The sequence below is a fragment of the Phodopus roborovskii genome, unplaced genomic scaffold (assembly GCF_943737965.1).
Source record: "Phodopus roborovskii unplaced genomic scaffold, PHOROB, whole genome shotgun sequence".
NCBI lineage: Eukaryota > Metazoa > Chordata > Mammalia > Rodentia > Cricetidae > Phodopus > Phodopus roborovskii.
In genome coordinates, this window is record NW_026126541.1 from 13442584 (window position 1) to 13459945 (window position 17362).

Below are 17362 nucleotides of genomic sequence, written 5' to 3' on the forward strand. Positions count from 1 at the left end.
ATGTGTAGCTGTGTCCAGATGATACTTTCATTGAGGTCGTCCACTGGCTCTGGTTCTTACCCTGTTTACAGCTCCTCTTCCACAACAATCCCTGAGCCTTGGGAGGAGGAGTCTCATACAGGGTTGAGCACTTCGTGGTGTCTTTCTTATTTGTACTTTGGCTCATTTTGGGTTTTATGTTAATATCTGGCTACTACAAGAAGTTGTTCCTCTGACAAAGGTTGAGAGATGCACCAATCTGAGCATAGCAATAAGTCATTTATGTGTTGGCGTGACACACATCTATTTAGTAGAATAATAATAGTATGTTCTCTCCTAGGACCTGTAACCTGTCTAGTCTCATGAGAGACTCTCAGGCAACTTTACCATTGTAAATTCTATGTATAGTATGGACTGCTCAATAAAAATCTGTGCCCTGAAGGAGTTTACCCCTTACATGGTCTTGAGGAGTGGTGGGTTTCATGCAGGCCCCAAGTCTTCCCTTCATGAAGGAATGTTAGTCAGACTGATCTCTCCATGGTCTTTGGAGTGGGAGATACCACAGCTGCACTGATTCATGAAGGCAGTGTTAAAATGTTATATTCCAGATGTTTTCACAAACATGGGTATTTTAATAAAACTGTAGCTCAGTTTTAGGATACTTGCTTAGATGTGTGAAGTTTTGGGTTTGATCTCCAGCAGTAGTAAAACAAAGCAGTAAAATAATGAGCAAGTGAAGACTTCAGAAAATTACAAACTAAGAGTAGCCTAGTTGTGATGAAAGGCATGCTGGTTTTTTTTTTTTTTTTTTTTTTTTTTTTTTTTGCTTTTTCGAGACAGGGTTCCTGTGTGTAGCCTGGACTGTTCTGGAACTCACTCTGTAGACCAGTCTGGCCTCAGACTCACAGAGAACCTTTTTGTCTCTGCTTCTTAAGTGCTGGGATTAAAGGCATACACCACCACCACCCAGCAAAAGGTGTGTGTGTGTGTATCTTACAGCTACAGTTTTTTTTTAAAGTTTTGTTTTTTAATGGTATGTTAGTATACCAGTGCTGTTTACAACTATAAATTGTTGATTTTCTCTTCTAGAATTCATCATACAAATAAAATGACTACTTCCTGGAGTGATCGATTACAGAATGCAGCGGATGTGCCTGCTAACATGGATAAGCATGCCTTGAAAAAATATCGCCGAGAAGCCTATCACCGGTAAGATAGCTTCATCCTCAAAACACTCTAGGAAGCCTATACTTTTGATTCTTATTCTTCAGGCTATGGAACTCATATATAAACATTAAGTAATTTATCACAGAGTATATAGTGGTTCAAATCTAATGACATTCAGGTTTTTTACCTACAGCACACTGAAGAAAGTCTTTATTTGCTAGAAAATTGCACCTAGTTAATTGGGTTGGAACTTCTTTTCCTCGTTCTTCTTGGTAATCTCATGTTGCCCAGCTGAGCCCTTGTCAGTTCTCCTGCCTCAGCTTATCAAGTACTGTGGTTATAGATATGCACCACAATATCTAGGTTCCTTTCTGTTTTAAAGACAGGGTCTTACTGTGTGCCCAGGCTGTCTTCGAGTACATAGGCTTAAGTGTTCCTCCATTCTCAGCCTTCTAAGTAGCCAGCACAATAGGCACACACCACCATGCTTTGCTAATTGACATTATTTTTAAAACTTATTTATGATGATAGTGATGGTGGTGGTGGTGTGTGTATATGCATGTGTGTGTATGCGTGCGTGTGTGTATGCATGTGTGTGGCCATACCACAGTGCACATGTAGAAATTAGAGGACAACCTGTGACATCTGTCTGTCTTTCCTTCCATCTTTATGTGGCTTCTGGGATTGAACTCTGGTCACTAGACTTTCACAGCAAGTGCTTTTGCCCTCTGAGGAGATTCTTAACTGAAATTTTAGCAGAATTTAACAGAATTTAAGTTAACGGCACTTTGCCATAAAGTGATAGAAATTTTTTTAGACAAATCTTTTAAAAATTATTTATTTATTATTTTAATTTTTATGAGCACTGGTGTTTTTGCCTGTATGTGTGTCTGTGTGAGAGTGTTGGGTCCTCTGGAACTGGAGTTAGAGACAGTTATGAGCTGCCATGTGAGTGCTGGGAATTGAGCCCGGGTCCTCTGGAAGAGCAGTCAGGGCTCTTAACCACTGAGCCATCTCTCCAGCCCCTGGTTATAATTTTTAAGCAGAATTCAAAATTTGTGTTTACTTATCCCAGGTGTGGTAGTACATACTCGTAACCTGAGCACTTGAGAGGTAGAAACGGGGATCCTGATCATGTAGCCTGGGCTACATGAGTCTTTATCTCAAAAAAGATTAAAAACACAAAATACAGATTAACAATTTTGTTTACAATATTAGTACTTATAAAAATGTTATAGGTCTGACTTTGCCTTCTACACAGAAAAGCATGTAGTCTAGTAGTAGTTGGTTTTTAATGTAAGCTGATGATACTTCGTTCATGGTAGGTCACTATGTAGCATTTCTGGGTATTATTAGGCTTTTATTCCTTAAGCCCTGAAAAAGTGAAAAAAATTTATAGTTCCTGTCAAGTCTCCAGATTACATAGTGGGTATTTGATGACTTTCCTTTCTGTGTGGTGTGTTGGTATGTGCCATAGAAATTCAAGTATGGAACAGAATTTTAAAACTTTTAAATGTTTCTTTATTATTTATTGAGCATGGGTGCATGTTGGTTTGTCATGTATGATGGGCACACAATAACCTTCTGGAGTTGGTTCTCTACTTCTGCTGTGGTTTCTAGAGGTGGAACTCAGGTTATTAAGGCTTGTGCAACATGTATTTTATCCATTGAGCCATCTCTTAGACTTTAAAGCAGCATGCTTATACATGTAAAGAAAACACGGGGCTGTGGATATAGCTGAGTTGTCAGCGTGCTTGCCTAGCTGCACAGAGTCCTGGGTTTGATCCCTAGCACAGTATAAACTGGGCATGCTGGCAAATGCCTGTAACCTCAGTACTCTGGAGGCAAAGACGGGAGAGTTAAACTCAAGATTTTCCTCACCTGCATAGCAAGTTTGAGGCCTTCTAAGCTACATGAGACCCCATCTTGAATGAAAGAAAGTAGCACTTTACTCTAATGATTGCAAGTGTTGTATATATTTATGTTCTATTATTTGGTTAATCTTCAGGCTCTAGAGCAGTACTTCTCAATCTTCTTAATGCTGTGACCCTTTAATACAGTTCCTCATGTTGTGACTCCCAACCATAAAACTGTTGCATTGTTACCTCATAACTATAATATTCTATTGTTATGAATGTAATGTAAATATCTGATATGTAGGGTATCTGATATGGGACCGCAGAGTTGCTCCTCTAGAGGATATATTTAGATACAGCATTCTTAGCAGGGGGAACAGGGCTAAACTTACACTGTGAAGAGAGATAAACATTAACATTTCTAGCAAGCATCATCTGGTAAGCATCCTAATTGCACCTAGTCTGCCATAGCTCAGATACATTTCTGACTCATTTAGAATGGTATTTCCTGCAATAATTTAGACAGGTTCCACACCCTACATCTTTCATAAGGTAGGAGTGATTGAAAACAATGGAAATAATAATAAAAACATCTCTCATAGCTTACAAGTTTTTCTTCATACTAGATTTTTCTCTATGGGTCATACTGGGAATGAGCTCATATCCTTGGACTTGTGATTGCTGGTATTGTAGGTGTATTCCAGAAAGTCTAGTTTAACCCATTAAAAAATTTTGTTTGTTATGTCAGTTTTTGTGTGGTGCTGGGGTAGTGTAGTGTGATATGATCCTATATACTAGGTAAATACATTGTTGGACTCGAACCCAGGACTCTTAAATACTGAGCTATATCACTCTATCCTAATAAAATACTTTTTAATAATAAAAAAAAATTTGAGTTTTTGGCTTCTTGCAAGTATTTGCTTTTAAAAAATTATGTATCTAGTTCTAAAATTGGCAAAAAATTATGTATATAATTTCAAATATCCTATAGTATGTATAGTATGGACTGGCTAAATAGAACTAATTAAGACATTATCTTAGGGCTGAGAAGATAGCCCAGTTGGTGAGGTGTTTGCCATGTAGGCATGAGGACCTGAGTTGATCTTCAGAACCCATGTTAAAAAACAAAAACACAAGGCCTTGGGTTGGGCTGGAGAGATGGCTTAGTGGTTTAGACAGTTAATTGCTCTTCCAGTGGACCCAGGTTCAATTCCAGCACCCACATGGCAGCTCACAGCTGTCTGTAACTCCAGTTCTAGGGGACCTGACACCCTCACATAGACATAAATACACAGGCAAAACACCAATGCATGTAAAACATAAGTTAAAAAAAACAACAACAATAAAAACAAAAGCAAGGCTTGTGGTAACACTGGGAAGGCGGACACAGGTGGGTTCTTAGGTTCTCCGGCTAGCCAGCCTAGCCTGCTCGGTGAGCTTTAGGTTGATGAGAGACCCTGTCTGGTAGATGACACATGAGGGTAACATCTGAAGTGGAGCTCTGACCTTTATCTGTGTAGTCATGCCTGTACCTGTGTACACGTCTGCACAGGTGAACATGCATTTTATGGATATGCGTGTGCCTGAGCACACACCCACACCCTATTGATTAGTTATTTTGTGGTGAGGACACTTAAAGTCCCCCAGTAAGCTAGCAGTGGGTAGAGGCCAGAAGTTGAAGGTCAGTTTTGGCTACATGATGCGTTCCAGATTAACCTGGACTGCATGAGACCCTGTCTCAAATATCATCACCCACCCCAGAAAAAGAAAAAAGCAACGAAGATTTCTCAACTGTTTTTGAGTATACAATATTTTGTTACTATTGTTACCATGTTGTAAAATAGATATCTTGAACTAATCTTCTAAACAATATTTTCTTTGTTGATGAAAAATTTGAGACATGAGGCCTTGCTTCAACTCTTCCTCCAACTTCGCACCCCCCAAATCAAGTTGGCTTAGCATGATGTCCCAGACCTGTAATCGTGGCGCCTGGGGGTCTGAGGCCAGAAGATTAGGAGTTCAAGGTTAGCTTTGCCAGGGTCAGTTTGAGGCCAGCATTGGCCACTCGAGACCCTCTCAACTATAATTTAAAAGACAACAACATATGTAGTAGTGGCGTGTAACACTATTCCTGGGGGTTATCAACAAACATTTGCTCCCCCACATACGTGACCCACAACAGACGAAGATAAGGGAGCCACCAAAGTCCAGCTCGTGAGCTAGTGAGTTTTCTTGGAGTTACTTACAGGAGCAGAAGCAACCAGAGACAGCTCTGTCACCGGAAGGCCGCCCCATTGTGGGGATGTAGAGCTCCCTGTATTGTGCATAGGCAGCAGGAAAGGGAGTGGATGTCTATTGAGACTGTTGGGTGGCCTGACTGTTTGCGAGTGTTACAGGCGGCTGAGCTTGTCTGCTTCTTCCAGGCGCCTCAGCCTCGCGGAGCTGTTGTAGGCAGCTTCACTCCTCTGAGAGTGTCTCCCGGCAGTCCTTACTGCTTGTATGTGCTTGGGGAAGGAGAGGCCAAATGAATCTGGTCAGTTGCAGGGATTTCCTGAAGCTTTTGAGTTACCTATTCACTGAGCCTAACTAGCTTCCTTTTGGATTTAGAGCATCCTGTACCTTACCTAGCTTCCCTCCCAGATAGAAGTGTATTTTGGAGGACATTGTGGCACAACAAATAGAACCATTTAGTTTTACTCTCCCTCTTCTCCTCTCTTGTCCCCTCTCTTCCCCTGCCTCACTCCCCCTTCTTACTTTATGTGTTTATTTTTGAACAGTGTTTTATGTATCCGTAGCTGACTTCAAGCCTGCTGTGTAGCTGAAGTAACAGTAAACTTACTGACCCTCCTGTGTCTCTTGAGTGCTGAGATTGCAGGTCTGTGCACTTCCCCAGTGTTAGGCAGCCCTGGGCTCACACAGGACTTTCTTTGCATGCTGTACAAGACCGCTGCCACCTGAGCTCTATGTCTAGAGTTGTTTGTTTTGTTTTTAGTTAAGTCAATTTGTATTGTTTCTGAAATTTTGTTAAAGATATTTGAGTTGGTTTTTGCCACTGGATAAAGTAGGCAGTCTGTAATAATCATTCTCATAACCTGTGCATTGTATGTGATACTTGAAAGTTTTCTTTTAGACGCTAAATGTTCTTGTGTGTATATGTGAGTGTGTAAGGTGTATGCATGGATGCCAGAGGATGATGGCGTGTGTCCTGCTTTACTGTTCTGTTTATATATACTCTTTGAATCAGGCCCTCTCACTGAACCTGGAGTCAGCCCCTGTGACCCTCCTGTCTCTGCCTCCCTCAGTGCTGATGTCACCAGTGCCATGCCTGGCTTTTAGTGTGGGTGCTAGGGGTGTGAAGTTAGGTCTTAATGCTTGCTCAGCAAGTGTCCTTATCCCCGGAGCTGCATCTCTATCCACAGAAGCTAAATGCTCTTAGTCAAGTAAGCGCCCGGCATACCGCCCTGCTCCCTCATCATCATCCGCATTGTGCCAATGTTGTACATGTCAACACAGAGACAATGATGGTGTGCCGCTCGGGAGCCGACCTTCAGGGTGTGTGGCTGTTGTTCTGCCTCATTTGCTTGTGATTGCTCAGTTTCTGACTTGAGGGTAATCATCTGGCCAAACCCTTCATTGGAATATGTTACACTGCAGCTGGACGGTAACCCGAGGTGGTTAGACTTCATAGTGACCTGGAAGGAGCAATTAGACAAAGAAGCGTTTCATTTAACATAGACCGAACAGTGTAGTACAGCTCAGGATCTACAGCCGGTACTTCCAGAATGGAGCCGTTTGGTTTTCCATCAACTCTTCCTCTTGACTGTGTCTATGATGCTGCAATCAGGTATTTGGATTTACCATTTTGAATCTCTGATAAGTATAATAAAACAAAGTTTTTTTCAGTATAGGGAATTGACTTTTCTTTGTGAACATAGATTATGAATTTAGTAGTGTTTTTTATTATATTGAAAAAATTGCTAATTGAACTTGTGAATTTGTCTTTAAGCAGTCATTTCCCTTACTTTAAAAAATAGCCTGGTGTGATGGCTTATATCTGTAATCTGAGCATTCAGGAGTCTAAAGCAGGAAGAATTGCCAAGGGTGAGGCTACCCTTGGCTTCATTGTGAGTTCTAGGCCAGCCTAGGCTCCAGAAATGAGCTCCTGTCTTAAAAGGAAAAAAAAAATGCAATTCTTTGTCTTTAATAATATTTATAGACTTTTGTTTGTTTGTTTTGTTTTTTGGAGACAAGTGTTTTCCTGTGTAGTTCTACCTGTCCTGGAATTCATTTTGTAGACCAGGCTGACCTTGAACTCACGGAGATCTGCCTGCCTCTGCCTCCTGAGTGCTGGGTTTAAAGGCATGCACCACCACCACCTAGCTGACACTTCACATATTTATCTGAATTATCTAATTAACCTAATATTATTTTGGAGATAGGGTTTCACTATATAACCCTACTTGTCATAGAACTTGCTATGTAGACCTGGCCTCAAACTCACTGAGATTTACCAGCTTCTGCCTCCAAGTGTTGGGATTAAAGATGTGCACCACCATGCCTAGCCTTCAAGTTTCCTTTTAAGATTTATTGTGTGTGTGTGTATAAATGGCTGAGTGCTGTTCTACATAGGTTTTGGGAACCAAACTTGGGTCCTCTGCAAGAACGGTTCATACTCTCACCACTGAGCTCTTTCCAGTGTCCTGAAGTTACTGCTTAAATTGACATGAAATCTCCAAAGTCTTGCCAGTCTTTATTTAAACCTATTGAATAATAATTTCTTCTCTAATTATATACATTTAAGGAATAAAAAATGAATTTGTTGACATTCATAAAATAGTTCCATAGCACCTGTCTTAGTGTGTTAGTACTGGGAGACTTAGCAGTGTTTATAATGCTTTCTTTTGACCTCAAGTTCCGAAGTATCAGAGAGACTGTTAAGGAAGACTGGTAAATCTTAATTTCTCTCTTTATTATGTAAAGATATCATTGAATGTCATTCAGTGTTTTTTGTTTGTGTTTTTCTCTTTTCTTTCCAAATTGAGACAAATGGTTGATTTTATTTATTTGGTACTGTGATAGTTGCTATTTATAATGCATCTGAGTAATTAGGATTTCCATCTCCTTAAACATTTATTATATTTTTGTGTTGGGAGGCATAGGACTGGTCTATCCTTCCAGAGTAAATCCTAAGTCATTGAAGACCATTATCACTCTACTCTGCTGTGGACCATCAAATCTTAGTCCTAAGTAAATGTAGTGTGGTATCCATTACCTAACCTCTCAGTATCCTACCCATTGACCGTGCATGCGTCTGGCTATTTCGCCTGTAGCTCTTCTGCAAGATAGACATTTTCAGTTTTTTATATAGGAATGTGAAATAAGTACTGGTCTGTTTGTGTGTGTGTTTCTTTTTTCTTTCTTTCTTCCTTTCTTTCTTTCTTTCTTTCTTTCTTTCTTTCTTTCTTTCTTTCTTTCTTTCTTTCTTTCTTTTAAAGATAGGGTCTCATAACCCAGACAGACTTTGAACTTCTTATGTCTAAAGATGAGCTTGAACTTGTGGCCCTCCTATGCCCACACCCACAGGCGGCCTCCACATGTGTTTTATGTGGCACTGGAATTGAACTGAAAGGGCTCCACCAACTGAGCTACATCTTCAGCCTTCTTAGTTTTCACCCCCCTCCCTGTGTGTGAGTGTGTGCACGAGTGTGTGTGTGGATGCATGGGCACATGTGTGTTAGATGGGAGTGCGTGTGCAGGTGTGGGTCAGAGGCTGAGGCTGGGCATTACTCCGGATCACTCTTTTTACCTTATTCATTGAGACAGGGTCTCTCAGTGAGACCCCCAGTTTGGGGATGTAGCTTGTCTCTGGGGATTTCTGTCACTTCTCTTGGAAGCTCGATGACAGGCAGGCTGCCACACCCTCCTGGCATTTAACACTGAGAGCAGCTCAACTACTTTAATGTTAATCTTTTGAAGTGTATGCTCAATTTAAAAGTTATTGTGGTATAATGCAATGTTCTGGTTTTGATTTGTACTTTCCAGGTGAATAGATTGAACAACTCTCCAGTTGTTAACTGGCTGTTTGGAGATTCACTTTTTTGACTTCCCTAAGCGTTTGTCAGTTGTATGTGATCCTTCTCATACTGACTTGTAGGTCATTGCCAGTTTTGTGTTACCTTTTTCATATTGCCTTTAATCCCAGGCCAGTCTAGTGTACAGAGGGAGTTCTAGGACAGCCAAGGCTACATAGAGAAACCTTGCCCCCCCCCAAAATAATTGAGTCTTATATAAAATTGAGTTAAAATTTAGTGGTTTTTAGTTTATTGATCAAATTAGATGATTTTTTAGTTTTATTAGTCTTCTCAGTTCCTGGTCACCCCTATCTTACTTTCTACATATACTGTCTATAGAATTTACTATTCTAGACATTTCATGTAAATATAATTATTTATATATATATATATCTGTGCTTTCTTTGACTTCTTTCATTTCCCATAGTGATTTTAAAAAGCCACACATGGTAACTAATACACAGCTTTAATCCCAACCCTCAGGAGGCAGAGGCAGGTGGATCTCTGAGTTTGAGGCCAGCCAGGTCTACAGAGCTAGTTCCAGAACAGCCAAGGCTGTCTCAAAACTCCCTCCCCAACACCCTCCCTAGAAAAACCCAACTCAAAAAACAGTTGTTAAAATGAGAGGGGGGAAAGCATTTGGTGTAGAAATACTTTAATACTTTAATTTCCCCTGTAATATGGTCTAGTATATAAGCACTTCCTTTTTGTAGCTTACATTGTTTCTTTTCTAAGAGGGAAAGTAATTGAATTGTTCATTAAAACTAAATTATTTATCCGGTCTTTTCCTAATCTGAGCAAATGGGAATGATTTTGAGCGACTAGGGCTGCTCCATTCTGGGAAACTCACATTGTTCGTGTGCTGTTGGAGGGCCTCTTTAGGGGGTAAATTTGCTTTTTTTGTGTTTGCTGGTAACGATTCCTGTCTCTTACAGGACCTTGCATTTAGGTTGTTGTCTTCCTTAACTGGCCAGTGTTAAACATTCCAGGCCATTAGTTAATTTTTCCTGGTCTCTACCCCCACCTCTCAGTAGGTTTTCAAGTTTTAAAGCTGAGGAGATTGGTCCCTGAGATACAGCCTAGTGGCTTTGTGCCTGAATTTGTTGGGCCTCTCAGGGCCTGTGTTCTCAGCTTTAACAAATAAGCTACAGTTCTCCAGAGATCAGTGGAGCTTGTTTGTTGATCCTGTATTCTTATCCAGAGGAAGTAGTCTTTGAGAATGTCTAAGGAAGGGTAAGTGTACTTATTATACTTTCTCTGATTTTTCTCTGTGAAGAACTATTATCTGAGTAAATTGAAGATTAATAAAAGCTGCCAGTCTGAGTTTGGAGGTAGAGGCAGATTGAGCAAAATTGAGCCAAAGCTTGTAGTGTGTTAATATATAATCTGCTGTAAAGATCTATGCTGTTTGAAAGCATTAAATGCCCTGCTTTTCTTTACTCTAGGACTAATTTTTGTTTTATTAGAATGTTTATAAAGATTAGAAACAAGAAGTGCCCTACAAAAAATTGAGTGAAGTTTAAAAATTTAAAGGCATTTAAAAAGAAATTGCCCCTTTTAGAAATGGGGTGAAAGATTGAAAAGCAGCTTTTGATTCTGTTTCTGGACAGTGTGATCAGTCCCTGTTCCTCTTTGATTTATAATAGAAAATACATTGTTAGCTTTCATTTTTGCAGTATTTTCTCAGATGTTCTCCTTTTGTTACCTTTGTAACGAGTGACAAGTTAGTTAGCCTGGTACTGTTAGTAGTTTGGTTTCTAGCCTTCCCTGCGAGCTATTCCTTTGCTGTTCGTTTCTCTTGTGTGGAGTTCTGACATGGTTCTAGGGTCTTGTTTATTTAAATTGAGTAAGTATTTATTATGAGCAAAGTAAAATTTACTGATCTACTTTACTATTTTCTCTCTCTGTCTCTAGGTCTCTCAATTTTACCTCTGTTTCTAAACTTCATTACTAAATAAAGAGAAGAACCTGGGTATAGTAATTCTGTATTTTGATGTCTTATGACATCACTTGAATTTGAGGGGTCTCTTTCAAATGTGAAAGTTAAAAAAAAAAAAAAAAAAAAAAGAACCAAAAACTATTTATGTTTACTTCCAATGCTTTATAGAACACAGAAGCTTTTTTTCCCTTTTCTTTTCCTTTTTTCTGAGACTGGGTTTCTCTGTGTAACAGTTACTCCTGGCTGTCCTGGAACTCACTCTGTAGACCAGGCTGGCCTTGAACTCACAGAGATCTGCCTGCCAATCCTCCCAAGTACTAAGACTAAAGGCGTGCACCCCCCCACTCTGCTAGCAAAAGCATTGCTATGATGGTGTTTATCACAGATGTTGACATTTTTGACAGTCCCATAATACGGTTATTTGGAAAACTTGTTTGTAGATTTAGGATTAACTATATTTCTAGATGGAGTTAAAATTTGAGACAGGTAATTATTGTTTTCTGCCCCTTCTGATAAACAAGATGTTAGAGATAGATATATAGTTAGTTAAAGTTGAGTATAGCACAGAACATCATCATAAAGGGGTAAAGATGGTCTTTTAGGTTTGTTTCTCTCTGCTGATGGGACAACCCCTTAAAAGAACATGGGTTATGTAAACAAAATCAATTAGTTTAACAGTTGTTGCTATTTTTAGAAATAAGTGGATAAATTTTGTGCTTTGGGATGATTTTTTTTTTTTTTTTTTTAATGAGGTTTCTGTAGCCCAGGCTGAACTGTAATTAGTTCAGCTAGTCTTGAACTCACGGTCCTCTTGCCTCTACTTTCTAAGTGTTGGGATTGTGTATGCCAGTATGATTTGTTTATAATCATCGCAGTCAACTGTTTTATCATTATTATTCATCAGTTTGTTACTTTGTGACATCTGTAGAAAACTTCCATGCATCACAAAATGATGCTTCACAGAAACAGACATTGTATCCCATAGAGTATAATGGAGGTGAAAATTTCCTGTTGCCTAGTGACATAGGGTCAACGCACAGTGCATTATTTGTGTTTTTATGGTATGCTGGAGTGTGCTGCCAGCCATATAAAATAAAGCCATTATAATTATGTACAGTATGTAATACTTGATTATAATCATGTTAGTACTTTATAAATTTATTACACTATACTTAACAAATTACTATTTTAGAGTGTATTCTTTTCACTTATAAAAATGTTTGGGGCTGGAGAAGTAGAGGACCTGAGTTTGGTCTTCAGGACCCATGTAAAAAAACCAGGAGTGTTAGTGCATGCTTGTAATCCCAGCCCTGGGAGCCAGAGACAGGGGAATCCCTGAGACTCAGCTGCCTAGCCGACCCGCTTTACTTGGAGAGTTCCCGAGTAGGGAAAGGCCTTGACTTGAAAAGAACAAGAAGAAAACTAAAGGATGGCCCCTGAGTAGTTACACCTAAAGTTGTCTTCTGGCCTCCGAATATCCATGAGTACATGCAGAATTGAATGCACACGCAAAGGTACATATAAACATGCACTGTTGTGTGATATTTGTACACTGTGTGAAGATATATTGCTGTGATTGGTTTAATAAAGAGCTGAATAGTCAACAGGAAGTATGGGCAAGACTTCTGGGCAGAAAGAGTGAAAGAGGAAATGAATCTAGAAGCCTTGGAGATGTGAACGAGTCAGATACATAGAATGGGAGAGAGGTAAAGGGCATGTTGTATAACTTAGATTAATAAAAAATATGGGTTAATTGGGACAAGCCTAATCTAAGGCTGAGCTTTCATAATTAATAAGTCTGCATGTCATTATTTGTGAGCTGGCAGCCTCTCCTCAAAAAAGACTGTTAATCTGTTAGCAACCTTATATAGTTCATATTTACTGCCTGTCATGATTACATTGAGGCCTTGTGGAATGATTGACCTATGCCATCTGTTTGTGTAAACATACTGATATTCACATAGTGTGTCCCATCATTACGGGATGAATGTTTCAGCCTGTGTAAACCCATGGTTATTGAGATAGTTTGGTGTAAGGACAGATGCAAAGATCACAGGGTTAAATAGGAAATTGATAGACCCTACGTGTAAGCAATGATTTTGAGCAGTGAAACCAAGGATTTTAGTAAGATGCCCCTTTGTTTGCTTTTGCGTGGTTTTTGTGGGGTTTTTTTTTGACAGAGTCCCATGCATTTCAGGTTGGCTTCAAACTTGTTAGGTACGGGAATAACCTTGAACTTCTGGTCCCCCTGCTTTTACCTCCCAAGTGCAGACATGCAACGACTCACCCAGTTTATTCAGTGCTGGGCCTCAAATCCAGGGTTCCATGCATGCTAGGTAAGCGCTCTACCAACTGAACCACATCCTCAGCTTTGAGTTGTTACTTTTTAAACAAACTATACACACATAGAAAAACAATAATGAAAGAAGGATTATAGATCCACTTATTTGTCACCTTGAATACAGAAAAGATTTTTTTTACTTAAAACATATAAAAGACTTCATCAAAACCAACAAAAACTTGCTTTTTGAAATATATCACTAAGAAAATAGAAGGAAAGCCTCAGGCAGAAAATATTTTCATATTTGTAGCTGATAATATAAGGTGTTCTCACAAAATATATGTAAAACTCTTTACTACATATAAGGCAAATAATGCCTCTTAAAAGTGGAGGAAAGGAGAAGTGGGAACAAAGCAAGTTTGCCAAGTAAGCACTCAAAAGACTCTTACCATCAGGGCATGCGGGCTGAAGCCACAGTGGAGCGCCATTGCACTCACATCAGAATGGCTAAAGCTAAACATACTTAGAGGAATATGGTGTATTGGGGTGTAACTAAGTGACAGAATGCTTGACTAGAAAGTGTGAGGCTGTGCTTCCCGGCCCGAACCCACAGGTAGCAGTAATGACCGTGAATGTGGGAGCTGCTGTCCTGGGCATGGCTAATGAGAGTGCACGTTAAATGCACAGTGTCAGCCTAGTAATTCCGTTTTCAGATATTTGCCCAAGAAAAATGAAAGTATATCTGGGCAGCAGTAGTGCATGCTTTTAATTCAAGCACTCTGGAGGCAGAGGCAGATAGATTTCTGTGAGTTTAAGGCCAGCCTGGTCTACAGAGGAAGTTCCAGAGCAGTCAGGGCTACACAGAGAGAGAAAAAAAAAAAAAAAAGGTCCATGGAGATGTGACACTTCATCACAGCATTTTTTAGAGCAGCCCCAACCTAAAAACAACCCAACTTGACAGGATGGATAAACAAATTGTGATATGTATATACAATACATATGTGATATGTGTATACAATAGAATATTAAGAGAAGTAATTGTGATGTATACAACAACATGGATGAATGTCAGAAGTTCTCTGCTAAGTAAAAGAAGCCAGACACAGATCCATATGATTCTGTTTAATTAAATATTATGCTGATAAACAGCAGAGATCGGACACTAGGGAGATGACTCACTGGTAAAGTTGTGCAGGCATGAGGACCTCAATTTGAGCCCCAGCATCCATGTAAAAGTCAGGCCGTGGTGGCATTTATCTGTAACCCCAACAACTGATGGCTGTGACCATGGAGACAGGAGTTTCCCTTGAGCTCAGTGGCTAGCCAGGTTGATGTGTTTCAAAAAATTAGGTGGAGAGCTGTAGTTTTGTTTTGTTTTAAATCTTTGGGACCAGCCACCCAGCTCCCAAATAAATACACAGAGACTTAGATGAGTGCCCAGTCTTAGCTTGGCTTGTTTCTAGCCAGCTTTTCTAACTTAAATTTTCCTGCTTCTCTCCTTTTTCCTATTTGTCTGGTGTCCTGTTTCTCTTTTAAGTATGTTTTGCCTCTGGGCTTTTACCTTTCTGTATTCTATATACCTTTCTTTCCTTCTTACTCTGTGGTACTCTGTGACTGGCTCCTGGCATCCTCCTCCTGACCCTAGATTTCTCCTCCCATTTATTTTCTCTGCCTGGTATCCCTGCCTATTTCTCTCTCCTACCTAGCTGTTGGCTGTTTACCTCTCTATTAGACCAATCAGGTGTTTACACAGACAAAATATTACACTTTATAGAGTTAAACAAATGCAGCATAAAAGAATGCAACACATCTTTGCATCATTGAACAAATATTTCATACCATAAATGAATGTATCACATTTTAAACTAATATTCCACAACAGATACCAGTTGGGGAAGACATGCATATACAACAAGACATGTTGTACAACAAACACAACATCAAACCCACAACCCCAGGTGAATGGCTCCCAAGGAAAAACACCATGACACCCCTCCCCCAAACACACATAAACCTCACACAGAGGGGGAAAAAAGCAGTGGTCTGTGTGGTACTTTAGGGTCAGGAGTTACAAGGGGATTATGAAAGGGCATGGTTCTTTTGAATTGAAGGAAATAGGGGTAGTTATGATTGTATATAGGTGTCAAAACTTACCAACTCGCCAGGTAGTGGTAGTACATGCCTTTAATCCTAGCACTTGGAAGGTAAATGAAGGCAGATTTCTGTGAGTTCAAGGCCAGCCTCATGTACAGTGAGTTCTAGGACAGCTAGGGCTACACAGAGAAACCCTGTCCTGTCCCATAAAACAGGACAAACCAAAAAGACCTCCCCTTAAAAAAACAACTTTATAGCTAATACAGTTGGGTTTTATTTATTCTCTCTCTCTCCCTCCCCCCCTCTCCTTCTCTCTCGCCCTCTCTCCCTCTCTTCCCCCCTCTCTCCTTCTCTCTCTCCCTCTCCTCCCTCCTTCCCCCCTCTCTCCCTCTTCCCTTCCTTCCTCCCTCTCTCCATTTCTGTCCCCTCCATTCTCCCCCCAACCCCCCATGGAATTGCCAAGGCTGTCCTTGACTTTTGGTCCAGGCAATCCTGCCTTAGCCTCTTTCACACCTAATATTTTAAAAATGGGTACATTCTAACTTAAAGTTGTTAGAATGCTCTTGTCCCTTGGAACCTAGGATTTCATGCATAGTAGAAAAATGACCAGACATTGGTTTGTTAATTTGGTATGTGCATGAATGCATGCAGTTGTGGGTGTTTATGGAGAGCAGATGACAACTGGTGAGGTTTGATTTCACCTACCATGTGGATCTCATGGATTGAACTCAGACCTTCAGCCACACCCATAAAATGTTCATTGCAGTGAGTCATTGTCAGGTTCAAGTCCTCTGACCTCTAGCACACCATCATCAATGGACCTTCACCGAAACTCCTCTTGGGACATGCTTCTGTTGCCCTGAGTCATGGAAATCCTGTGGTTATCAGTTAATAGTTCTGCAGGACCAGCCCCTTCACAAACTTCAGCAGGTCACTGATGTGATAAATGTTAGGATGAGGCAATTGAAGGCCCGAGATGTGGGTCTGGGTGGTAGCCGAGCTGGGCCATCTGGGCCACTGGAACCACCCTCTCAGGTGAGGTGTGGAGCCAGCTCTCCCAAGCCCATGCTATAGGGGTCAGCTCTCCGAAGCCTGTGGTGTGGGGTGGGACCACCTCTCCTAAGTGTGGGGGCCAGCCCTCTTGCTTTGGTGTTCAATGAGGAACAGGGCCATCCATCCCATGGACAGCTAGGGGAAGTAAAAAATGCCAGTTTCTTTTTAAAGTGAAGTTAGGATTGTACTTTAGTGCAATATATTGAACTTTAAATTTCTTTAGTACATAGAGGAACAACTGTTAGGAGGGTTTGGGAAGAAAAGTTTTGGCTTTTTTTTTGTTTGTTTGTTTGTTTTTGGTTATTTTCAAGATAGGGTTTCTCTGAGTAGCTTTGGAATCTGTCCTGGAACTGGATCTGTAGAACAGGCTGGTCTTGAACTCACAGAGATCTGCCTGCCTCTGCCTCCTGAGTGCTAGAATTAAAAGTGTGTACCACAACCACCTGGCCAAAGATGATTTATTTAATGAAGAGGTGCCAAAGGTTGCACTGTTTGAGGATGTCATGGCAGCCCTAGTGCCCGGGAAGCAAGTGACATCAACTTTGCCAGACCTCACTGTGTTACAGCTTCTTTTGTGTTTCTAATACAGTTGCATAAGAATCTTAGAGTCAGAATCATATGCAGTTTTTTAATGTGCCCTTTCCTCCACATCCTCTCCACCTGTACACATCTCTGGCTTGGAACAGCATCTTGCTAAGGTCCATGGTTGTTAGACTCCCTGAAATTCTTACAAAATTGTGTGCATTTATCATTTTCTTTGGACTTCATAAATTCACTGAATAAGTAGAAAGATTTCATGATCTCCAAGAGTTTGCTAGCCACTGCTTGTAAGCAGGCCTGTTTGGCATGAGTACCTGCCTCTGTTTACTTCAATCCTGAAGGCCATGACTTTTATTTTTTACCACCACAAAGCAGTCAGATT

General features: G+C 40.4%; 1 protein-coding gene across 3 annotated transcripts in view; it reads left to right on the forward strand.

Annotated features, from left to right (window-relative positions):
- The window catches only part of Nt5c2 (5'-nucleotidase, cytosolic II), a 125911-nt gene that overhangs the window by 65665 nt on the left and 42884 nt on the right, over positions 1–17362 (forward strand). For 2 of the 3 annotated variants that reach the window (XM_051200011.1, XM_051200012.1), the window contains exon 2: positions 1069–1188. In XM_051200011.1, coding sequence (XP_051055968.1) covers positions 1069–1188 — 120 coding nt within the window. Of the gene's footprint in view, positions 1–1068; positions 1189–10277; positions 10307–17362 lie in introns of those variants that run through there. The other variant, XM_051200013.1, reaches the window with a different exon arrangement.